The following is a 25,749-nucleotide window of genomic DNA, read 5'->3' on the forward strand; positions in this document are numbered from 1 at the left end:
TTGATAGTTTATGCAAAATTACAGCCCATGAAATTTTCATTTCCACTTAATAAATTCAGCCTCAGAGGTATTTTCCTAAAATATTCCTTTTTCTTTGCAAAACATTTGATGTAGCAGACTTTGTGATGTACTATTATGTTACAAATCCTGTCAAATGTATATTTTTTGTTTCATAAGCTCAAAGAGTCTCTCAAAGACATATATACTTCCTCTAATACGTAAAACCGACATGATTCAGACCTGGTTGGGTGTGCGTTGTCTGAGCTGCCTTTCCTCTGATGTTAAAAGACCCGCATGGCCTCTTTGGCAACCCATCAGCAGCCCAGGTCAGGTTTCCAGCCAAGGGGCCTGGGCAGAAAGAGGTTCTGATCTCTGTCTTATAATAGCAGTCCCCAAACTTACATACTTGCTTTCTTCTTTCAGCTGGTTTCAATTTTTAGTTATATCTTCTCAGCCTTATTGAATACATGTCCTTTGTTCTAATTAGCTTCAAATTATTTTAGAAAAAAAGGGTTAGAGTAAAACACACAAATAAATGGGTTTCAAAGACTCAGTTGTCTAGAGCTGTAAGCAAGACTCTCTTGCCTACTGGGCTAACCAGCCTCAACCTTCTCTCCAGAAAGCCCCAAGTCTGGCCACTTGGTACATCTCCCCACCACTCTCTCATGCCTGAACTATTATAACAGTCCCCCCTTTGTCCACCCTGCCCCAAACTTGGCCTCCTTTGTCCACCCTGCCCCAAACTTCAGGCATTATGAGATTTTTATTGCTTATTATTAAGTAAAGTATTACTTTAGTATTAAAGAAAATTTTACATCAAGTGAAAAGCACAGAGCTTAAGTGCATGAGTTCTGGTCAATTACCTACCCACATAATCATCACACGAGTCAGGAGCACAGAGCATTCCAGTCCCCACAGTGAGATCCTGATGCCCCTGTGCAGTGAGTCCCCACTCACCGGCAACCTCTGTTCCCTCTTTACCACCATCCACTAGATTTGCCTGTTCTTGAACGTACACAGTAGAAGGACACAGAATATGCTTTTTGGGGTCTGTCTTCTGTCACACAAATATGGCATCCGTGTTATTGTGTATATTCATAGTTCATTTTCTTATGAGTTGTTTCCATCTAAAAATATTCCATAATTTGTCTAATCTCTTATTGTGAAATATTTGCCTTGTTTCTAATTTGTGACTATTATGAACAAAGTTGATATAAGCTTTTGCGTACAAATCTTTTTGTGGACACAAGTCCATTTCTCTTCTGTAAATCCTCAGAAATGCCAACTTGGAGGGTTAATGCAGAGGTGTAGTTTTGTAAGAAAAGGGCAGTTTTAGAAAATAGTTGTACCATTTCACGCTCCTACCAGTGATGTATCAGAGTTTTGGTTTCTCCACATCCTCGCCAGCACTGCCAGACTTTTCCAGAACATAATGGTTTCTCATTATGGTTGAAAGATGTCTTTCTCAGATGACTAAAGATGAAAAACATATTTTCATATGATTATTGGTCATTTGTGTCTATTAAAATATTTTCCCCATTTAAAAAAAAAAGTTGTCTTTTTATCATTTGAGTTCTAGAAATTCTTTATACATAAAGTCTGAATACAAATCTTTTGTGTCTGGACACAAGTTTTTGTCAGATATATGCATTGCAGATATTTTTTCTTAGTTTTTGAATTGCATTTTTGTTTTCTTAATGATGTCTTTTGGTGAACAGTGATTTTTAATTTTAATGAAGACCAATTTAGCAGTATTCTTTCTTTTTCACATTCAGCGATTTGGGGGTCCTCTCTAAGAAACCTCCACCTAGTCTAAAATGTAAAGGAAATTCTCTGTCATTCTACAAACTTTGTAATTTTAGAGTCTATGTTTAGGTGTATAATATACCTCAAATTATTTTTGTGGCTAGGGTGAGGTAGGAATCAAGGTTAACTTTTTTCCTATATGTTTATCTAGCTGTTCCAGCGTCATTTGTTCCAAAGACATTTCTTTTCCAATTAAATTGTCTTGGCAACATTGTCTAAAAAATCAAATTGGTCATATGTATGTGGGTTTGTTTCTTTCAGTGCTCTCCATTCTGTCCCATTGATTTATTTGTCTTTCCTTATGCCGATACCACATAATGTTCAGTAGCTTTATAATAAATTTTGAAATAATGCAGTGAGAGTCTTCCAACTTGGTCCTTTTTAAAAATTGTTTTAACTTTTCTAAGTTCTTTGCATGTTCATATATGAGGTCTGACAATTTTGGAACTCTTTTTCTGGAATGGCCTTCAGTGCTGTCACTGTACAGAGGTCTGACAATTAAATTCACAAACTCATTCTAGAAAAAGCACCACATCCCTCGGTGCTGAATATCATCATACTGCACCAGATGGCCAAGGGGAAAACTTCAAAGGTGACCACAGTGATATTCAGCAATGAGGGATAGAGCATTTTTTTCTAGGATGAGTTTGTGAACTCAATTATCAGACTTTTGGACGGCAACAGCTCTGAAGGCCATTCCAGAAAAAAAGAGTTCCAAAATTGCTCTGAGGAGTGGATTAGGTAGTAACCCATAGCTTCTCCAAGGGGCGTATGTCAAAGGTGACCATAGTGACATTCAGCAATGAGGTGTGTAGCACTTTTTCTAGAATGAGTTCTTAAACTTAATTGTCAGAACACATATGTTTTGGATCAACTTATAAATTTCAATCAAGGCACTATAACATTTTAAAAATAAGCATCTTTAAGGGTCAAAAAATTTTTTAAATAAACATATGTGTCCATTGATGGGTTTCAAAAATAAATCAATAAATATAAATAAGCATTCTGTCATATCTCCCTCCTCCCCGCCTCCATGATGAAAACCTCCAATGACACCAGTTACCCTTGCAAGAAAATCTAACCCTCTCATTATGGCCTCCATGCGTGCTCCATCTTACTCCTTGCTGAGTCCTGGGTCCACACAGCAGGCTGCCAGCACAGAGCACTCAGAGTCCCGCAAGAAAAGGCTGCAGCCTTGAACTTCTGTTCTTCCCAAAGGGCTTTGACTCCAGGGAAGCCTAGTACAGCAATGATGAGAGGTGACTTTCCCGTGGCTCTAAGGACTCTTCTCTTCTCATAACAACAGTATCGCAGGATCGCGGCAGTGTAGGACTTCCAAATTCTTGCCTCAAATTTAATACCACTTGTCTTTGCAGCACCTGCCTCCTCTCAGATTCCTTTGGAAATTTTTCTGATGACTAGTGTAATCACAAAATTGGTCACTGTTGGGAGCAAGTAATAATGATTGTATCTTATGGACACTACTAGTTTGATACATGTACTCACATTCCTGATAGGAGAAAGTGCAGTAGTTTACATTCATTTTAGTGGAAATTAATGGTTGCTTCTAAGATTTTGTTCATGAGTAAATATTGTTCCCATGATTCTACCTTGTGAGAGGTGAACATACCATATAGCTACTTGAAAACTGGCTGATTGAACAATAACACCACTGAGCATTTGGTCAGCACTTTGCTGAACTTGCACCCAATGCTGCCTAAACAACCTAACATCTGGCCTGTGCCCAGGCACTGTCATTCAGACAGGCTCCCTCGGTCCCACACACACATTCTAAGTCATGGTGGCTCTATGCAGCCTCGGTGGTCAGTGTCAACCCTGGCCTGCCCAGGGGGGCACCTTTGTGAGTGCCCAGCTCTGAGCCACTGCCCGGCAACCTGCTCACACTGCCTGCTGGCCCACCAGACAGTGGACACTCGGAAGACAGGCTGTCTCCTACTCATCCTGAGTTACAGATTCAATCTCTTGGGCCTCTGAATTATATTCAATCTCTTGGGCCTCTGTTCTTCTCCCACCATAACAGAAAGATTATGTGGACTTTGATAATGGGGTGGACTTTCACCATGCATGGCTGTGCAATTCACCAGGCCCAGTTTGAATCCTGCCTCTGCTCTTTTCACCATTTAACTTTGGACAAGTTACCTTTTCTCTCTACATTTTTGTCTCCTGACCTGTAGAACAGGGGTCATATGTACTTCACATATTTGCCATGAGAATTTATTGGGATAATGCACACAAACTGCTTGGCAGCCCTCTTCTGCTCCTCCCCTGCCTCCCCTTGGGTCCTTCCCATCTGCCCTCCAGGCCCCATTCTGGGCCCTTCTCCTTTCTGTCAATATTCCTTTCTGTCAACACTCATGCCTTGGAGATCCATGTAGCTTCATGGCTCTAAATTCATCTCTATGCTGGTGCCTTTCCCATTTCTTTCTGCCAATCATCTCAAACTCCTAATCACATACCAAGACCAACTCCTGACTTAATCTCACAACTCCTCTGGGCTCTAAACCCCAGTAGTTGGTGGCCCCATCCTCCTAGTTGTTCAGATCAAAATCATAGAATGGTCCTTTCATTCTTCTCTCTCTATTTATCAGTATTTGTCTGGTGCTCTTCCTTCAGTAGAATCTCTAATCCCGACACTTCTCATCACACTGATTGTTGCTACCCTGGTTCCCAGTAGCATTGCTTCTCTCCTGGTGACAGCTCCGTCTTCTCACTCACCCCCTGCCTGTAGCCCTGCCAATCACATCTTACCCTCACTAGTCCAGCCACTCGAGGTCTTCAGTGCCTCCAGAGGCCTCCCCTGCTATCCTGTCCAAAGGATTCAGTGAGCCACCCTCCTCAACCAACTGTCCTCACTCACTCTAACTCTACCACACTGCTCTTGTGCCATTAACAAGCCCAGGACTCTCTGCACTCAGGCCCTGCTGACTACTGTTCCCTCTTCCTGGATGCTGTTTCCCAACCTTTATCTCGCTCACTCCCCCGGTGTCACCCCAACCTTTACCTGGCTCACTCCCCCGGTGCCACCCCAACCTTTACCTCGCTCACACACCCGGTGCCACACCAACCTTTACCTCGCTCACACCCCCGGTGCCACACCAACCTTTACCTCGCTCACTCCCCGGGGCCACCCCAACCTTTACCTCGCTCACTCCCCCAGTGCCACCCAACCTTTACCTCGTTCACTCCCCCGGTGTCACCCCAACCTTTACCTTGCTCACTCCCCCGGTGCCACCCTAACCTTTACCTCGCTCACTCCCCCGGTGCCACCCCAACCTTTACCTCGCTCACTCCCCCGGTGCCACCCCAACCTTTACCTCGCTCACTCCCCCGGTGCCACCCCAACCTTTACCTCGCTCACTCCCCCGGTGCCACCCCAACCTTTACCTCGCTCACTCCCCCGGCGACACCCCAACCTTTACCTCGCTCACTCCCCCGGTGCCACCCCAACCTTTACCTCGCTCACTCCCCCGGTGCCACCACAACCTTTACCTCGCTCACTCCCCAGGTGCCACCCCAACCTTTACCTCGCTCACTCCCCCGGTGTCACCCCAACCTTTACCTCGCTCACTCCCCCGGTGCCACCCCAACCTTTACCTCGCTCACTCCCCCGGTGCCACCCCAACCTTTACCTCGCTCACTCCCCCGGTGCCACCCCAACCTTTACCTCGCTCACTCCCCAGGTGCCACCCCAACCTTTACCTCGCTCACTCCCCAGGTGCCACCCCAACCTTTACCTCGCTCACTCCCCCGGTGTCACCCCAACCTTTACCTCGCTCACTCCCCCGGTGCCACCCCAACCTTTACCTCGCTCACTCCCCCGGTGCCACCCCAACCTTTACCTCGCTCACTCCCCAGGTGCCACACCAACCTTTACCTCGCTCACTCCCCAGGTGCCACCCCAACCTTTACCTTGCTCACTCCCCAGGTGCCACCCCAACCTTTACCTCGCTCACTCCCCAGGTGCCACCACAACCTTTACCTCGCTCACACCCCCGGTGCCACTACAACCTTTAACAAGCTCACTCCCCAGGTGCCACCCCAACCTTTACCTCTCTCACTCCCCAGGTGCCACCCCAACCTTTACCTCGCTCACTCCCCAGGTGCCACCACAACCTTTACCTCGCTCACTCCCCCGGTGCCACCCCAACCTTTACCTCGCTCACTCCCCCAGTGTCACCCAACCTTTACCTTGCTCACTCCCCAGGTGCCACCACAACCTTTACCTCGCTCACTCCCCCAGTGCCACCCCAACCTTTACCTCGCTCACTCCCCAGGTGCCACCACAACCTTTACCTCGCTCACTCCCCCAGTGTAGCCCAACCTTTACCTCGCTCACTCCCCCAGTGCCACCCAACCATTACCTCGCTCACTCCCCAGGTGCCACCCCAACCTTTACCTCGCTCACTCCCCAGGTGCCACCACAACCTTTACCTCGCTCACTCCCTCCAGTGTCACCCAACCTTTACCTCGCTCACTCCCCAGGTGCCACCCCAACCTTTACCTCGCTCACTCCCCAGGTGCCACCACAACCTTTACCTCGCTCACTCCCCCTGTGTCACCCAACCTTTACCGCGCTCACTCCCCAGGTGCCACCCCAACCTTTACCTCGCTCACTCCCCCAGTGTCACCCAATCTTTACCTCACTCACTCCCCCAGTGCCACCCCAACATTTACCTCGCTCACTCCCCAGGTGCCACCACAACCTTTACCTCGCTCACTCCCCCAGTGTCACCCAACCTTTACCTCGCTCACTCCCCAGGTGCCACCCCAACCTTTACCTCGCTCACTCCCCAGGTGCCACCACAACCTTAACCTCGCTCACTCCCCAGGTGCCACCACAACCTTTACCTCGCTCACTCCCCCGGTGCCACCCCAACCTTTACCTCGCTCACTCCCCAGGTGCCACCACAACCTTTACCTCGCTCACTCCCCAGGTGCCACCACAACCTTTACCTCACTCACTCCCCAGGTGCCACCACAACCTTTACCTCGCTCACTCCCCCAGTGTCACCCAACCTTTACCTCGCTCACTCCCCCAGTGCCACCCCAACCTTTACCTCGCTCACTCCCCAGGTGCCACCACAACCTTTACCTCGCTCACTCCCCCAGTGTAGCCCAACCTTTACCTCGCTCACTCCCCCAGTGCCACCCAACCATTACCTCGCTCACTCCCCAGGTGCCACCCCAACCTTTACCTCGCTCACTCCCCAGATGCCACCACAACCTTTACCTCGCTCACTCCCCCCAGTGTCACCCAACCTTTACCTCGCTCACTCCACAGGTGCCACCCCAACCTTTACCTCGCTCACTCCCCAGGTGCCACCACAACCTTTACCTCTCACTCCCCCAGTGTCACCCAACCTTTACCGCGCTCACTCCCCAGGTGCCACCCCAACCTTTACCTCGCTCACTCCCCAGGTGCCACCACAACCTTTACCTCGCTCACTCGCCCGGTGCCACCACAACCTTTACCTCGCTCACTCGCCCGGTGCCACCCCAACCTTTACCTCGCTCACTCCCCAGGTGCCACCACAACCTTTACCTCGCTCACTCCCCCAGTGTCACCCAATCTTTACCTCACTCACTCCCCCAGTGCCACCCCAACCTTTACCTCACTCACTCCCCAGGTGCCACCACAACCTTTACCTCGCTCACTCCCCCAGTGCCACCCCAACCTTTACCTCGCTCACTCCCCAGGTGCCACCCCAACCTTTACCTCGCTCACTCCCCAGGTGCCACCACAACCTTTACCTCGCTCACTCCCCCAGTGTCACCCAACCTTTACCTCGCTCACTCCCCAGGTGCCACCCCAACCTTTACCTCGCTCACTCCCCAGGTGCCACCACAACCTTTACCTCGCTCACTCCCCAGGTGCCACCACAACCTTTACCTCGCTCACTCCCCCAGTGTCACCCAACCTTTACCTCGCTCACTCCCCAGGAGCCACCCCAACCTTTACTTTGCTCACTCCCCAGGTGCCACCACAACCTTTACCTCGCTCACTCCCCCGGTGCCACCCCAACCTTTACCTCGCTCACTCCCCCGGTGTCACCCAACCTTTACCTCGCTCACTCCCCCGGTGCCACCCCAACCTTTACCTCTCTCACTCCCCAGGTGCCACCACAACCTTTACCTCGCTCACTCCCCCGGTGCCACCACAACCTTTACCTCGCTCACTCCCCAGGTGCCACCCCAACCTTTACCTCGCTCACTCCCCCCAGTGTCACCCAACCTTTACCTCGCTCACTCCCCAGGTGCCACCCCAACCTTTACCTCGCTCACTCCCCAGGTGCCACCACAACCTTTACCTTGCTCACTCCCCAGGTGCCACCACAACCTTTACCTTGCTCACTCCCCAGGTGCCACCCCAACCTTTACCTCGCTCACTCCCCAGGTGCCACCACAACCTTTACCTCGCTCACTCCCCTGGTGCCACCCCAACCTTTACCTCGCTCACTCCCCAGGTGCCACCCCAACCTTTACCTCGCTCACTCCCCAGGTGCCACCACAACCTTTACCTCGCTCACTCCCCAGGTGCCACCACAACCTTTACCTCACTCACTCCCCAGGTGCCACCACAACCTTTACCTCGCTCACTCCCCCCAGTGTCACCCAACCTTTACCTCGCTCACTCCACCGGTGCCACCCCAACCTTTACCTCGCTCACTCCCCCAGTGTCATCCAACCTTTACCTCGCTCACTCCCCCGGTGCCACCCCAACCTTTACCTCGCTCACTCCCCCAGTGTCACCCAACCTTTACCTCGCTCACTCCCCAGGTGCCACCCCAACCTTTACCTCGCTCACTCCCCCAGTGTCATCCAACCTTTACCTCGCTCACTCCCCCGGTGCCACCCCAACCTTTACCTCGCTCACTCCCCCAGTGTCACCCAACCTTTACCTCGCTCACTCCCCAGGTGCCACCCCAACCTTTACCTCGCTCACTCCCCCAGTGCCACCCCCCAACTCTCCCTAGCACTTTTACATGCTTATTTTTTAATTTTAACATACACATAACATAAAATTTACTATTTCAGCTATTTTTAGTGTACAGTTCTGTGCCCTAAGTACATTCCCAGTGTTATGCAACTATGTCCACCACCCATTCCCAGGATGTTCACATCTTGCCACTGTGAAAATCTGCACCTGTTAAACAACAATTCTCCATTTCCCCTCTGCCCAGACCCTGGAAACCACAGTTCTCTTTTCTGTCTCTATGAATTTAACTACTGTTGATACCTCACTCTATGTACATAGAGTCAGACAGTCTTGGTCTCCTTGTTACCAGGTTGTTTCACTCAGCATAATGTCCTCAAGGTTCATCCACGTTGCATCATGTCTCAACATTTCCTCCCTTTTTAAAGGTAAATAATATTCATTATATGTACAGACCACATTTTGTTTGTCCATTCATCTGTCAATAGATACTTAGGTTGTTTCCATGTTTTGGTTATTGTGAATGATGCTGTTATTAACAGGGATGTGAAAATATCTGTTCGGATCCCTGCTTTCACCTTCTTTGAAATTCTAAGCAGTACAATTTCTGGATCATGTGGTAATTGTATGTTCAATGTTTTAAGGAAATGCCACACTGCCTTCACGGTGGCTGCACCAGTTCACATTCCCACCTCCACATCAGCAGCGCACAAGGCTTCCGGTTTCTCCACCTACTCCCCAACACTTGTTTGTTCCTGGGTTTTATTTTTATAATAGCAATCCTAACGGGTGCGAAGTGGTGTCTCATCATGGTTTTGATTCTCATTTCCCTACTTACAATTTCCCCTAAAATTTCTAATCAAAACAATGATTAGTGATGTTGAGCATCTCCCCATGTGTTTATTGGCCATCTCTATGAAGAAATGTCTCTTCAAGTCCTTTGACCATTTTTTAATCTAGTTGTTTGTTTTTGTTGTTGTATTGAGTGGCAGGAGTTCTTTCTAACTTCTGGATACAATCCCTCATCAGATATAACGTTTGAAAATATTTTCTTCCATGCCATGTGTTGCCTTTCCACTCCATTGATTGTGTCTTTTGAGGTATAAAAGTTTTTAATTTTGATGTAATCTAATCTATTTGTAGACAAATTTTTACTAAAAATGTTTTCAAAAGCCTATTCTTTGTGTGTTCTATCTAAGTTTTGCCAGATCTGATATTGTGAAGCCTTTCCTTCATGTGTTCTTCTATTTATTTAGTAGTGTCAGCTCTAAATAGGTCTTTAATCCATTTTGAGTTAATTTTTGCACATGGTGTAAGGTAAGGTTCCAGCTTCACTCTTCTGCACGTAGATGTCCAGTTGTCTCACCACTGTTTGTTGACAAGACTCCTCTTTCCTCACTGAATGGTCTTGGCACCCTTGTCAGAGATCATTAATCACATATGTGAGGTGCCAGCCCTGCCACTATTTTAGGATGGGCTTTTCTATTTCTGCCAAAAAACATCATTGAGATTTTCAAAGAGATTGCACTGAATCTGTGCATGGCTTTTGTAGTATTGACATGTTACCAATATTAATTCTTCCCATCCATGAACATAGCATGTCTTTCCATTTATTTTTGCTCTTTCATTTCTTTCAATAATTTTGTTATTGTTCAATATACAATTCTTTCACCTCCTTGACTAATTATTGTGATTAGAATTTTAGATAATCTCCGTGTGGAGTGTTTTTGTATTTACAGAAATACCAGGTTGGTGATCAGATCTAAAATAGAATAATTTTCTAAGGTCAGCTCACCTTAGAAGGAATTTGGGAACGGGGAACATGGTTACTTTCCTAATTAGCCCCTGAGGGAAAAAAAGCAGCCTTTCCCAGGAAGCGTTATATTTAAGCCAAGGAGCGAAGCCAGGAATATGCCAAAAGGCTGAGGATGTCTGCCTTAGTATTTTATTCTTTTTGACACTATTATAAATAGAATTGTTTTCTCAATGCCCTCATGGCGTCTTCATTATTAGTGTAAAGAAATGCAACTGACTTCTGCACATTAGTTTTTAATCTTACTGCGTTGCTGAATTTGTTGATTAGTTCTAACAGATTTTTTTTTGGTGAAATCGTTAGGGTTTTCTAAATAAAAGATCACCTTATGTGCCAACAGAGAGCTGTTTACTTCTTCCTTTCCAAGTTACCATGCTTGGTTTTTATCCGCTGTGTCCATCAGCATCTGACATACCCTAAATGTACTGGTTTATTCACTTATTATCTGACTTGTTCCATAATGACAGGTACTTTTTGCCTGCTTTTTTCACTGCCCCTTGGACAGTGCCTGGCTCAGAACAGGTGCTTTACAAATAATTATGAAATGAATGAATCACCTCCCCTGGCACACCAAAGGCACTTAGCAAACGGTAGCAAGAAACAATTATTTTTTTTTTTACATAATATTTTATTCTAAGAGTAGTAAGTACGCCTAAAAATTAAAAGTTTCAGCATGCAGAATGATAGCAATGTCAAAAAATAAACAGCACTATAATTTCAGCTACACCAGAGCCCCTGGGCAGGTCCCAACTCTCTCCCTGGCAAGCCTTTCAAGTAATCCCTGTGGCCATCATTGATGACAGCTCAGTTCAGGTGCCAATCTACACAGAGGGACTTCTGTAAACAGGCCACTCAGTCCCATCATCCCTGTTCAAATCCTCCTTGATATCTCACAGGGCCAGGGCTGGCCTGGCCAGAGTGTTGGCCAAGTGGCCAGTGTTCAAATCTGTAGAGCTAAAGCTGGAGCTGGGACAGGGACTCCTGCCAAAGGCAGTACACAGGCTCGAGAGCCAAGGCAGCCTGTCACAGCCCACTAGGAAGAGTCTGGGTTCCAGTACAAACAGAAGCCAGAGGGCCAAGGGTGGAGCCAAGGTCAGGGTGACAGAGCCAAGGCCCAAAGTAAGTAAGTGGGTCGGAAACCAGGACAGGAGTGGGGAAGGTGTAATGGTCATCGACTTCGAGATCAGCTAGGGCTGGTACTGGCATTTGTGGGCAACAGGTGAGGCCTAGGCAGGGCCTGCGTAAAGGACCAGGGGTGGAACAAACATCTTTAGCCTCTTGGCATATTCCCAGCTCAGCTCCTCACCTTAAATATAACACTACCTGAGAAAGTCTGGGTTTTTTCTCAGGGGTTAATTAGGAAAGTAACCATGTTCCCTATTCCCAAATGCCCTCTAAGGTGAGATGACCTTAGAATATTATTCTATTTTAGATCTGATCACCCATCTAGTATTTCTCTAAATACAAAACTCCCCAAACTGAGATTATCTAAAAATTCTAATCAAAATAATAGGTAATTATAATAATTATATAGAGAGAGTGCCAATATTCTTCCAGTTCCCCTTTGAGCTGCTAAAATTGGGCTTCCTGAGAAAACAGTGAATCAAAACTTTTTAAAACTGTATAGTCCCTGAACACCTTTACTCTTACAAATTACTGAGGATTCCAAATAGCTTTTGTTTATGCAGGTTCTATCTACCAATAGATAGATAGTTTTGTTGCCAAACTGCAACAAAAAATAGCCAGGCATTGTGGTGGGCGCTTGTAGTCCCAGCTACTTGGGAGGCTGAAGCAGACAATCACCTAGGCCTAAGAGTTGGAGGTTGCTGTGAGCTGTGACGCTATGGCACTCTACAAGGGTGATAACGTGAAACTCTGCCTCAAAAAAAAAAAAAAAACTAGGGACTTTAAAAATATTTATTCATTTTAAAATTACAGTAATAAACCTATTACGAGTTAATGTAAATAGCATCATTTTCTGAGAAATAATCACAATTTGAAAAAAATGAGAAGAATGGCGTTGTTTTACATATTTGCAAATTGTTTTAATGTCTGGCTTAATCTGGTTCAGATACTTAATGAAAAAGCTGCACTTTCATGTCTACCTTTGCTCTATCTGTTGTGATGTATTGTTTTGGTTAACGTTTATGATGAAAATCCAGTCTTACACACAGGAGATTGGTTATCTACTCTTCATGTAGCCTGAAAGGGTCCCAGGGACACCCAGGGGATCCTCACACGATGCTTTGAGAAACACTGGTTTAGATAACATGAACCATGGGGTTAAGGAGGGGAGGGGCTCAGGGTGGGAGAGAAGATGATTGTGGGGTGAGAGGGATGGAGTCCTGGGGCGGGTGCTTCATTATCCAGATGCCTGTTCCCAACCCATCCTACACTGACCCAGCCAGCTCCCTGCTGGGGGAAAGAAATGTTGAGATGGAATTTTTCCCGATAAGCCAGCCCTAAATCATGATTAACAGGGACCAAAGGCTAAATGGGGACAATTTGGGAGAGACAAGGTCTGGGGAAGGAGGCAGAAGGCAGCAGTGCTCACCCCAGATCACCTGGGAGATAGACACGTGGGCACGAGCAGAAGCCTGGACTGCAGGAGTTTTGAAAGCTTCCCAGGTGATTCCAGTGTGTAGTAGGGGTGGGTGGGGGGCTCAAGAAGCAGACCACCTGGGTTTGATTCCCTGCTCCATTAGTTACATATACAACTCTCACTAGTTGTATAACTAATGTTAGGCCAATTATTCAGCTTCAGTTTACTTATCTGTAAAATGGAAATGTCGTGAGGGATGTTGTGAACACTGGATAAGATCACCCAGTTAGAGTTCTTGACACTGTGGCTGGCACAGAGTATGTACTCAGTAAATTGGAGCTGTTCTGTTTGATGGAGACAATTGGTGAAGCTGTCAGCCTCTTTCAGCTTCCAGGGACAAGTGTCTCTGAGGAAGCTGCCCCACATACAGGACAAGGCACTGCCACAAAGTAAATGTACAACACGGGTCTTTTGTTTCCTTGTCTGGAAATACAAATAGTCATCTATGCCCACCACCCAGGTTCTAACTCTAAATCTTCAGAGGAACAAGACAGCTCTTGGCTGAGAGGCACAAAGGTGATGTCACCAGCAGCAGGTGCAGAAGTCGGTACAGAGTGCAATAATGGTGTGTGCACGCGTGCATGCACTGTAATCAGACTTGAATACTGTTTTTGTTCTTAAAATCATTGGAACATCTCGAATCTATTACAGATGGGCACAGAGGAAAACACAGAGTGGAAATATTTTCCTGGCTTACTCTTGGCCTGTGCACCATCCATAGAGACCTGGGAAGGATGAGGCTTCCTCCTCATTTGTCCCTGAGAACATCATCATTACACATCACACACCAAGTTCTGCCTCAGAGCTCATCGGATCATCCAGGAGAGTGAACAGCAGTGGGGGCTGGGGGGAGATGGGCAGACTTGGCACCACTCCCCGCACAGGCAGAACGGCCCTGACACCATCTTTTTATTAAGAGGCAGATGAATCATGTAACACTTCTTCTAGAATTACTGGCTGTGGACAGCTCCTCCAGCTGCTTACAGGGTGGAACCTGAGAGCCTTCAAACACAGATGTGCTGCTGAGCCTCAGACACCCGCACGATGCGAGATGAGTCTGCGGCGCTGATGGACGGTTTCATTTCCATCGGGTTTATTGGCGTTGGTGAATTCACACAGACAGAGGTGCCAAATGGGAGAGATAACTAACAGAAATGAACTGGGACGGAGCGTGTGCCTCCTGGAGGAATTACATCTCATCACTTGGGACAGAGAGTTGTCCAGGCTGCCTAAGGCCTCTAAAGGAGCCCAGAAAACAGAAAGATAATTGGATCCAGGGCTCAGCACGCTTCATCAGGAGCAAGATTAGAGAGGCTAATCCTTCAGACTCAGTGGGTCGGGTGGCAATTAGCGAGCCTCATTAAGGGATCAGCTCTCATGTCCGGGTCTTGAGTATTGACACTAAGTTAAGCCATAGACATGTTGGGCTGATTAAGGGAGCAAGAGGCTGGCCACACAGGCCAAGATTTCACCTTCCAAATAGCCCCACACTGACCGTTGGGAGACCAGGTTCTTGATAGAGAAAGTGTCTATAAGCAGAGAGGGTAGGTGGGTGTTTTTTCTTTTTTTGGTTGTATTCACATCAATAAATGTATGTTCTATCAAGAGGCAATTAACTAGTTTGAAAATCTCTGCTGAACTGCTTGGTATGGAATGATTTTTTTAGGCTTTGCAAACACACTGCACTCTACCACATGGGAGTTTACCTCTGCCGAGTGAACATCCCTCCCCAAGCTCTCCATCTCAGTGTGACACTGCAGCTCCCCCCCAACCCCCCGTCAGTGTCAAGGCTCTGCCTATAATTCCACCCTGAGAAAATGACAGGCTCAGTGCTTGTCTCCTCAGGGCAAATTACCAAAGGGTGTGTGGGTATGGGGTCAATTCTCAAGTGTGGATTCTAGGCCCCCACTGGCCCTGATCTACACCCCACAGAGAAAGGAGCCCCCACTGGCTCCTGAAGAGGGAGAACCTTGCCCCACAATCCTCAGACTTTCCCTCTACAGACCACACTGGGCAGGGAGAGGCCCCACCCACTGCCTGACAGGTTCAACAGCATCTCAGCCAGCTACTCTGCTGCTGCAGACCCCAGTTCAGGCCTCCCCTAGGGCTCTCACCAGGAGAAATGTTGTTTTCCTATGTAAACTGTTAGGTTAAGAAAGCCAGTGAAGCCCAATGAAATAGAAATGAATTTAAAGTTGGCTAAAATACATAGCTCCCAATGCTGACATCACAAAGGAACTTGCACAGCGCAGTCTTTCTTCTAAAATGTTTTAAAAGCCTCTAAATGAGTTATTTCTATTTCTTAGCTATTTAGCTTTTACCTAAAGTTATATTGGTTTCATAAACAAATTATGTTATTACTTCTGCTGATTCTCCTATTCCCTAGCCTTTGTGGAGAACGGAGGGAAGAGCGTTAGGCAGAAAGGGGGCCAAAGGAGACCCTCCCCCACCGCAGACACCAGCTGTCAGCTTGCCCAAACATGGGATCATGTGCTTATGCAAGTCACAAAAACAAACAAAACAAAAAACGCCTGCAGCGCCAGCTACTCGGGAGGCTGAGGCAAGAGAATCGCCTAAGCCCAGGAGTTGGAGGTTACTGTGAGCTGTGTGAGGCCATGGCACTCTACCCAGGGTGATAAAGTGAGACTCTGTCTCTAAAAAAACAAAACAAAACTCTCTCTCTCTCTCTCATACACACACACACACAGAGAAACATACCAAAATAACAAAGACACTTACCTGTTCCTGAACTGCACGCTTTAACAGAGGTAGACCCATGGTAAAATTCACTCTCTGAACTGTCAAAGCTCTGATTTCGTCCAAACTTAAATCATACCTGTGCAGAACAGACACAAAATAATGCATTGAACTGTTGGTGACTGAGTGGAGGCTCCGTGATGCTTGAAGCCAGAGCCCAGAGCAGATGTCTATGTTGTGTCTCTTTGATCTTGTGTACACTATGTGTGTCATATACACTGTGTGTGTGTCACACAGACCATGTGCTCAATACAGCCGGGCAAGTGGGAAGAGAGAGGGGACGATTTCCTGACAAGGGCATCTTACAACAAGACTGCAGCATCTCCTGTTCTGTAGGGCTTTGAAGACTGCAGACACTCTCCTGTGTCTGAGATGGCCCAAGAGTGGCATGTGTGAGAAGGGGAAGAGGGAGGCAGTAGGGGTGGACTGTGGTGACCATAAGGAGTGTCACCTGCCAGCAGCTGCCACACCTTTGAGTTAGCTGCAGAGTTCACCCTAAGGCTGCTCCCAGCTGATGATTGAGCACAGCTCCATCCAGGTCTTCCCAAGGGGCAACTTCTGCTCCCAAGCCCCCCTCCCACTGGCCCTTGAAGACTTTATCACATTGTTCTGAGGTTGAAGGCTTTCCCAGGTCCACCCCTTCCTCTCTCTCTCTCTTTATAGGGGGCAGACCTGCGGCCTGAAGGGTCTGAAGTGTCTCCCCACCCATCCATCTGCCTCCCCTTTATCCTTCCTGGGTATTTTCCTTCAGCACATTTCTTGCACATTTAGCCCATGTTGGTGTCTATTTCTCAATGAACCTAACCTGATGCAGAATGATTTGTTCCACCTCTGCCATCTAAGATCTCTCAATGCAAAGCATAGTGGAACCCAGAAGAACCTCACTCAGGTTTGATTCCTGACTCTGCCACTGCATGACCAACATCAAGGGGTTCAGCCTCCTGCTATCTCCCTCCTTTCCTCTGTAAGACAGGAACGATAACTGTAACTAACTCAGCAACACATCTATCAATAAGCTATAAACACAAGAAAAAAATCACCTTGTAGCAAAGTAGAAATTGTGACCAAAGGTGATCTTTGCATTAAATAAAACCAGTGGTATGTTAGATGGGCTGTGTCACCTCTTAAGATCCGATTGTTAAATGGTAAGAAATTTTGCAAACTGGTTGTTACACACAGCCATTACTAAGAATTAATTGATATGACATGACATTAAACTTAAATAAATCATATTAAAATCAAAGGTAATGTACTGGGCATGGTGACTTATGCCTTATAATTTTAGTACTTTGGGGGGGTTAAGGTAGGAGTATGGCTGGATGCCAGCAGTTCAAGACCAGCCTGGCACAGAGTAAGAGCCCTGTCTCTGTAAAAAAGTTAAGAATAATTAACCAAATGTGGTGGTGCACACCTGTAGTCCCAGCTACTGAGGAAGCTCAAGCAGAAGGATCACTTGCGCCCAGGAGTTCCAGGCTACAGTGAGCTCTGATCATGCCACTGCACTCCAGCCTGGGTGAGAGAATGAGACACTGTCTCTTAAAAGGAAAAAAAAGATAATAAATCCTTAAAGCTCACCACTTCCTAGTTATTTTATTGCGTTTTACTATTACACATATTCCTCTTGTTATTTATGGTATGTGCATGATGGAAAGGTATTTAATAGGAGACTTCCAGCTCTGCCAAAATCCCATACTCCCATTCCTCCCAGATTCACACTTTTACAACTGAAAAGGCCTGGCTGGAGTTTACACAAAAACAAGCACAGGAAGATGCAAAGAAGAAGGTCCACCTTTGGCATGGATTCCCTGGGCTTCCTTATCGTCTTTACATGTGGTAGATAGGATGGTGCAGAAGCCCCCAAACCAGGGTCTCCAAGAAAAGTCTGTTCTCTCTAGCTGAAGGATGGGAAAAGAGTGTCCTACCAACAAAAAATCTTGGAAATACCTGCTCTACAACAGAAAACAACATCAGCAAACACACCCATCCTCCCCACCCTCCTGATTTCAGTGGCACTGAATAAGGGCACTGATTTTCCTCCCCACCCACCAGCCCCAAGGAAGCAGGAGGTGACACTCCAACTCCTCTCTGCAAGACTGAGTGGGGGTCTAACCTTCCACCTCTTGCCTGGCAGAGCAGGCAGGTCCATGTTCCCTACCTGATGGTGGACATGGGCCAAGTAGGGAGGTGATCATCTATCTCCCACCCAGCAGAAGCAGGTAGTACCAGGGAGATTAACAGAGTCCAGTGGTAGCCTCCATACCCAGAAGCAGCAAGATTTTATAAGGAGATGTGAGTTAAGTCTAGTCACCCCTGTGCTTCACACAGCACCTTTTTGGCAGGGCCCAGTGAAAAACTGAGATTCTACCCCCACATTGTATCAAAAATGGAAGAATGAGGTGGTGAAAGGGAGGTTTAACTGGCCTTGATTTACTGCTTCCCTTCCCTGAAAGGAAGAGCTCATCAAGGAGCTGAGCTTCTACCTACAACCTGTGACAACAAAGTGGTGTGGGTCAGCCTTCAACTTCCCCCTCCTGTGGTAGCTCAGCCAAGTGAAGTGCTGGTCTTACACCCTCATTTGGAGGAGATAGTGAGGTTTCCTACTTTTCCTGAGTAGGTGTCAGCAGGGCCAAAGGGGATAACTGAACTTCCACTTGTATTTTCAGCCCAACAAGAAGCTGAACATACACAACCATCCCCCTACAGCTCAACAGGGGATTCCCTGCTAAAAAATAAATAAATAAACAAACAAATAAATAAAGATTCAGAGCCACATAATAAAATATCCAAAATGTCCAGAACACAATCAAAAATAACCCATTGTACTAAGAACCATCACAACAAGCAGGAACATTACAACATGAATGATAAATCAACAGATACCAATACCAACATGAATAAACACTGGAATTATCTCACCAGAATTCTAAAGTAACCATCATGCCAATGCTTCAACAAGCAATTACAAATTCTTGTAAAACAAATAAGGGAACAAAAGAAAATCTCATTAAAAATGCAAGTTATAAAAAAATAGAAATTATGGAACTGAAAAATATAATAACCAAAATAAAAAACCTCGCTGGATGAGTAATACTGTGTAGGTGACAGAGAAAAGAATCAGTAAACTTGATGACAGATTGCTGTGGTCTGAATGTTGGTGCATCCCCCAAAATTCATACGCTGAATCCTAACCACCAAGGTGACTGTATTAGAAGATGGGGGCTTTGGGAGGTGATTAAGTCACAAGAACGTCACCTTCATGAATGGGATTAGTGCCCTTAAAAACAGGTCCCAGAGAGCTGGCCTTGCCCCTTTCACCATGTGAGGACACAGTGCAAAGGCAGCATCTGTGAACTAGAAAGCAAGACCCTCACCAGACACCAAATCTGCTGGCTTCTTGATCTTGGACTTCCCAGCCTCCAGAACCGTGAGAAATACACTTCTTTTGTTTACAAGCAACCCAGTATAAGAAATTCTGTTATAGCAGTCTGAATAGACTAGAACACAAATCAATAGAATTGGTCCAGTCTGAACAGCAAAGGGAATGTAGACTGAAAAATAAGACAGCTATTTCTCAGAAACCTTTAGGACAATAACAACAGAGCTGACATCTCCTTTGGTAATGAAAAAGTATTATAAGGTATAATGGCTTAAAACTTCCCATACTTGCAAAAGATATAATAAACCTACAGATTCAGGAAGCTGAGCAAACAATTGGATAAACCCAAAGAAACTCATGCCAAGAAAAATCATAATTAAATTTCAAAAAAAAAAGACAAAAATAAAAAATCTTGAAGGCGAATAGAAATGGTGCATTACTTATAGGAGAATGACAATAGGAAATATTTCTATTCTGAAACCGTGGAGATTTCTTATCTAAAACCATGCAAACCAGAAGGAAGAGGTTTAACATTCTTCAAGCACTGAAACAAAAAAACTGTCACTGGCAAATCCTATATCCAGCGAAAATATCCTTCCAGAAGGAAGAAAAATTAAAACATTCTCCAAGGAAAACTAAGAGAATTTTTGCTAGCAAGTCTACTCTGAAAGAACGGCAAAGGTAGTTCTCTACAAAAATGAGACAAGATGATAGAAGGCAGCTAGAACCTTCAGAAAGGATAGAACATCAGAATGGGTAAAAATAGACATAATAAACTAGACTACTTCTTCTGAGTTTTTAATAGGTTTTATTTTTAAGAGTAGCTTGAGACTCACTGAAAAATTCAGTGGAAGGTACAAAGAGTTCTCATATATTCCCTGTCCCCACATACGCATAGCCTCCCTCGCTACCAACATCCACCACAAAGTGGTACATTTGTTACAATTGGTGAACTATGCTGACATATCATTATCACCCAAAGTCCATACTTTACATTAGGGTTCATTATTGGTACTGTGTATTCTTAGTGCTGTACATTTAGACACATAGCCACCACTAGAGTAATTTCACTGCCCTAAAAATCCTCTATGCTATGTCTTCCCCAAACCCTGGCAACCACTGATCTTTTTACTGTCTCCATAGTTTTGCCTTTTCCAGAGTGGTATATGATTGGAATAACGCAGAGTATAGCCTTTCTGGATTGACTTCTTTCACCTAGTAAAAAGTCTTTAAGTTTTCTCCATGTCTCTTCATGGCTCGATAGCTTATTTCTTATTAGTGCTAAAATATATTCCTTTGCTGAATGTGCCACAGCTTACCTATTCAACTACCAAAGGACATCTTGCTTGCTTCTAAGTTATTGGCAATTATGAATAAGATTTCTGTAAAATCCATGTGTATGTTTTTGTGTGGACATAAGTTTTCAATTTCTTCAGGTAAATACCCAGGAGAGTGATTATTCGATCTTGTGGTAAGGGTATATTTAGTTTTGTAAGAAATCATCAGTCACTTCCAAAGCAGCTGTACTATTACGCATTCCCATAAGCAAAGAATGAGAATTCTTGTTGCTAGCATTCAGTGTTGTCAGTGTTCTGACTTGGTCATTCTGAGAGATGTGTAGTGGTATCTCATTGTGAATTTTCATTTCCCTGATGATACACCATATGGAGTATTTTTCATATGCTTATTTATCAGCTGTATGCCTTCTTTAATGAAGTGTCCGTTAAGGTCTTTGGCCCATTTTTGATCAGATTATTTTCTTACAGTTGTTTCAAGAGTTCTTCATATATTTTGAATAACAATCCTTTGTCAGACATGTCTTTGGCAAATATGTTCTCCCAGTCTGTGGCTTATCTTTTCATTCTCCTGATATTATCTTTCACAAAGCATAAATTTTTAACATTAATGAGTTCAGTTCATCAATTCTTTCTTTCATGTTGTATCTAAAAAGTAATTGCCAAACACATGATCACATAAATTTTCTCTTATGTTCTAGGAGTTTTATACTTTTACATTTTACACATAGGCCTGTAATCTATTTTGAGTTAATTTTTCTAAAAGATATAAGGTCTATGTCTAAATTCGTTTTTTTTGTGGGTGGATGTCCAGTTGTTCCAGAACCATATTTGAAAAAACCATCCTTTTCTCCATTGTATTACTTTTGCTTTTTTTGTCCAAAATCAGCTGACAAGACTCGGTGCCCATAGCACAGTGGTTACAGCGCCAGCCACATACTCCAAGGGTGGCAGGTTCAAACTCAGCCCAGGCCAGCTAAACAACTGCAACAACAAAATAGCCAGGAGTTGTGGCAGGCACCTGTAATCCCATCTACTTGGGAGGCTGAGGCAAGAGAATAGCTTAAGCCCAAGAGTTGGAGATTGCTGTGAGCTGTGATGCCACAGTACTCTACCAAGGGCAACATAGTGAGACCCTGTCTTGAAAAAAAAAAAAAAAAGCTGACAATATTTAGTGGGTTTATTCCTGGGATTTCTATTCTGTTCATTGATAAATAGATCAATTGTTTGGTCTTTCAATCCCACCACACTGTCTTGATTACTGTAGCTTTATAGTAAGTCTTGGAGTTTGTTAGTGTCTGTCCTCCGACTTTGTTCTTTTCCTTCAATTTTGTATTAATGATTGTGGGGTTTTTACCTCTCTATATAAGCCCTAGAATCAGTTTGTTGGTGTCCACAAAATAACTTTCTAGCATTTTGATTGAGACTGCATTTAATCTATAGATCAAGTTGGACAGAGCTGACACCTTAACAATATTGAGTCTGCCTAACTATGAACATAAAATATCCTACCATTTATTTAATTCTTCTTTGCTTTTCTTTACTCATGACTTTTTGGAATCATATTTGAGGTTTGAAGCAAAAATTATAACACAGTCTCATGTGGTGTTCCATGTAGGTCAAGGGGACACTTCAAAAAATTATATTTTAAATGTAGAAGGATAAAGGGACCTAAAAGAAAGTTAGGTTTCCAGCAGGGCATTGTGGCGGGCGCCTGTAGTCCCAGCTACTCGGGAGGCTGAGGCAAGAGAATCGCTTAAGCCCAGGAGTTGGAGGTTGCTGTGAGCTGTGTGAGGCCACAGCACTCTACCGAGGGCCATAAAGTGAGACTCTGTCTCTACAAAAGAAAAAAAAAAAGAAAGTTAGGTTTCTATGCTTAAGGTGGAAGACAGTCAATACCAATATACTATGATCACTTACGTGTGTATATCACAACACCTCAAGCAACCACTAAGAAGACGATACAAAGGGATATGCTCAACAACACAATAAATAAATCAAGATGGCAATCTTAAAAAATATCTAAATAACCCACAGGAAGGTAAGAAAATTAAAAAATAAGAGAAACAAAAAATAGAGAAAACAAACAACAAAGTGGCAGATTTCAGCACTGACGTACAAATAATTACCTTAAATGTAAAAGGTGTAAATACCACAATTAAAAAAAAGAAATTGGCAGAATACATTTTTTTAAAATGATTTAAGCAAGACGCAATTGCAAGAGGGACTTTGCCTAACAAATGCAATCAGTGTAATCTGGTTTATTGTACCCTCAATGAATCCCCAGCAATAAAAATTAAATAAATAAATAAATAAAAATAATAATAATAAAATTATTTAACAACATGCTATCTGCAAGAAATCCATTTCCAATACAATGGAGGAGGCAAGTTGAAAGTAAAAGAATAAAAAAGATACATCATGCAAACACTAATCAAAAACAAAAAGCAGAAGTAGCTACCTTAATATCAAATAAAGTAGACTTCAGAATGAAGAAAATCACTAAGGATGAGAGATAGTATAATGATAAAAGGATGAATCCACTAAGAAGACACAGTAATCCCAAATAACAAAGCCTTGAAATACACAAAGCAAGAACTGATAAATTACAAAATGTAGCAGTCTGGGGTCAGTCAGAAGACAGAAATCACACAGTAGGTTAAACAGGCAGAGTTTACTATAAAGAATTGTAACTATGATAAAAAGAGTCTCTATAAGATACAGGAAAACTCCATACAGCACCCTAGGGCTCAGGAAGAGCACCCAAGGGAGGAAAACCTTGGAAGAGGTCCACATCTCACTGGGAAGACAGGTTTGCTTGTTTGGCCAGGCCAGAGTGGGTCTAGAGTTGCTGAGCAAACAATAGAACATTCTTTAGAAGTGCAGATGTGATAGAACATTCTTTAGAAGTGCAGATGGGGGGCAGCGCCTATGGCTCAGTTGGTTAGGCGCGGCCCCATATACGGAGGGTGGCGGGTTCAAACCCGGCCCCGGCCAAACTGCAACCAAAAAAATAGCCGGGCGTTGTGGCGGGTGCCTGTAGTCCCAGCTACTCGGGAGGCTGTGGCAAGAGAATCGCCTTAAGCCCAGGAGTTGGAGGTTGCTGTGAGCTGTGTGAGGCCATGGCACTCTACCAAGGGCCATAAAGTGAGACTCTGTCTCTACAAAAAAAAAAAAAAAAAACAAACAAACAAAAAAAAAGAAGTGCAGATGGGGAAGCAAGCCATCGGCAACTGGCAGTATGGTAGGAGGACTGCAGATACCAGTACCAGCCACCCACAAGCTTGCAAAGGCGTGGGTCAGCTGAAGTTTGGCCTCAGCCTGCTTCCCTGCATAGCTCTATAGTATGAGTGGCACCACAGAGTTGTCCCATTCTGTGAGTCAGTCAGTGGCTCCTGGGAATTCCCAAAGAAAAAGCATGACCTTATTTCCAGGGAAGACAAATCCCATAGTCAATGATGATTCAAAGGAGAAGTGTTCAGTTATGAGTTAATGCTCATCGATCACCGAAGAGCCAATAGATGAGTAGACTGTCCTGGTAAAGGGATTTTAGGTATCAACAGCAATTGTTATTGCAGCTGACCAAAGAAGTTAGAAAAAGAACACATTAAACTAAAAATAAATAAGTTGTTAAAGAAAAAGCAAAAAGTAATCAGAAAACAGAAGCAGTAATTAATAAAAGACGGCTCTTTGAAAACAATGACCATAAATGGTTGCTGGTTAGACAAGAGAAAATATTAGAGAAATCAAACTTGGAAAGAAATAGGTAAAAGTATCACTATTTGTGGACAAGGCATGTGGTAGGTAGCTGCTGTTGATGGCACCTGTGCTTCACTTCTCCCTGATTCCTGCTCTTTAACATTATAATTCTCATTAAAGAGGGAGAGTCTACATCCTCACCCATTTAATCTAGGCTTGGCCATTAAAACATTGGTAGATTTGAAAGAAGCAAAAACTTGAAAAATTATCTTGCCCCTTTTCAATACTCATGGGAATATGCTTGGGCTAAGCTAAGAATAGGCCTAGGCTACCCCACTAATGTGGATTTAAAGTAAGAGGCATACGGGAAGAGCTCGCTTGTTTTGGTCATAGCCATCCTGGACTACCTTGCCTCTAGGCAACCCTCAAACATGTGAAAGAGTCCAGCCAAGGTCAGAAGAGCTGCCAATCCAAGCCACAGCTGACTAAAACGCATGAATGTGCCCAGTTAAGACTGGAAGATCATCCCTATCACCCCAGATGCATGATCACTAATAAACAACTGTTGTTTTGAGCCACTAATATTTGCATCACAGCTAACTGATACCATATGATTCTACACCTGGAAGGTCCCTAGACAATCAGTTAAAAGCTATCACAAACAGTAAGAGTTAGTAAAATAAACAATTAAGAGACGAAATCAATTGCTTTTATACACATACATTAAAAATCAGTTAGAAAATACATTAAAGATCCCACTTACAGAACTAATAAAACAAAATAAAAATATACTTAAGAATAAACTTTAAAAATATACAGAACTTATATGAAAAACACTTTAAAATACTTCTAAAAGACACAAGAGACTTGAACACATGTTATATAAATGTGTAGCATGCTTTTTAACAGAAGACAATGCTATAATGAAATCAATTCTCCTTGTGTTAATTTATACATTGAATATGATCCAAATGAAAATGCCAACAAAGGATTTTAAGTTTCACATATGAAAGGAAACAAATAAAAATAGCCAGGAAAATTCTGAAAGTAGAGAGCTGTAGAGTAATCTTCTCAGACAGTGAGATTAAGGCCTCAGTAACACAGATGGTACAAAATAGGCAGATAGACCAATGGGATAAAGTAAAATGATGAGAAACAGAAATAAATTTATATGGAAATTTAATATATGTAAGACAAACCTAGAGTATCAAACCATAGGAAAAGAAAAACAGCCTTGAAACATTCCAGTTTGGTGGCCAACCGAAAAAAAAAATTAAATCTGACCCCTATTTCACAACATATACCAGAAAAAATTCCAAATAGAACAATTATTTACATGGAGGCAAATAAAATCACAAAGCCTTAAAACAATGAAGAATGATTTCATAATCTGAATTTTAAAAACCTTTCTATATGTGACACAATAGTTAAAGAAATGATTGATAA

The 25,749-nt window shown here is 44.2% G+C and overlaps 1 protein-coding gene across 1 annotated transcript in view; it reads right to left on the reverse strand.

Moving 5' to 3' along the window:
- The window catches only part of ACOXL (acyl-CoA oxidase like), a 395,512-nt gene that overhangs the window by 348,003 nt on the left and 21,760 nt on the right, over positions 1 to 25,749 (reverse strand). Inside the window, exon 2 of the mRNA XM_053588707.1 lies at positions 15,916 to 16,012. Within this exon, the coding sequence (XP_053444682.1) occupies positions 15,916 to 16,012 (97 nt within the window). The remainder of the gene's footprint in view (positions 1 to 15,915; positions 16,013 to 25,749) is intronic.

This window comes from Nycticebus coucang, chromosome 4, assembly GCF_027406575.1.
Source record: "Nycticebus coucang isolate mNycCou1 chromosome 4, mNycCou1.pri, whole genome shotgun sequence".
NCBI classification, from domain to species: Eukaryota; Metazoa; Chordata; class Mammalia; order Primates; family Lorisidae; genus Nycticebus; species Nycticebus coucang.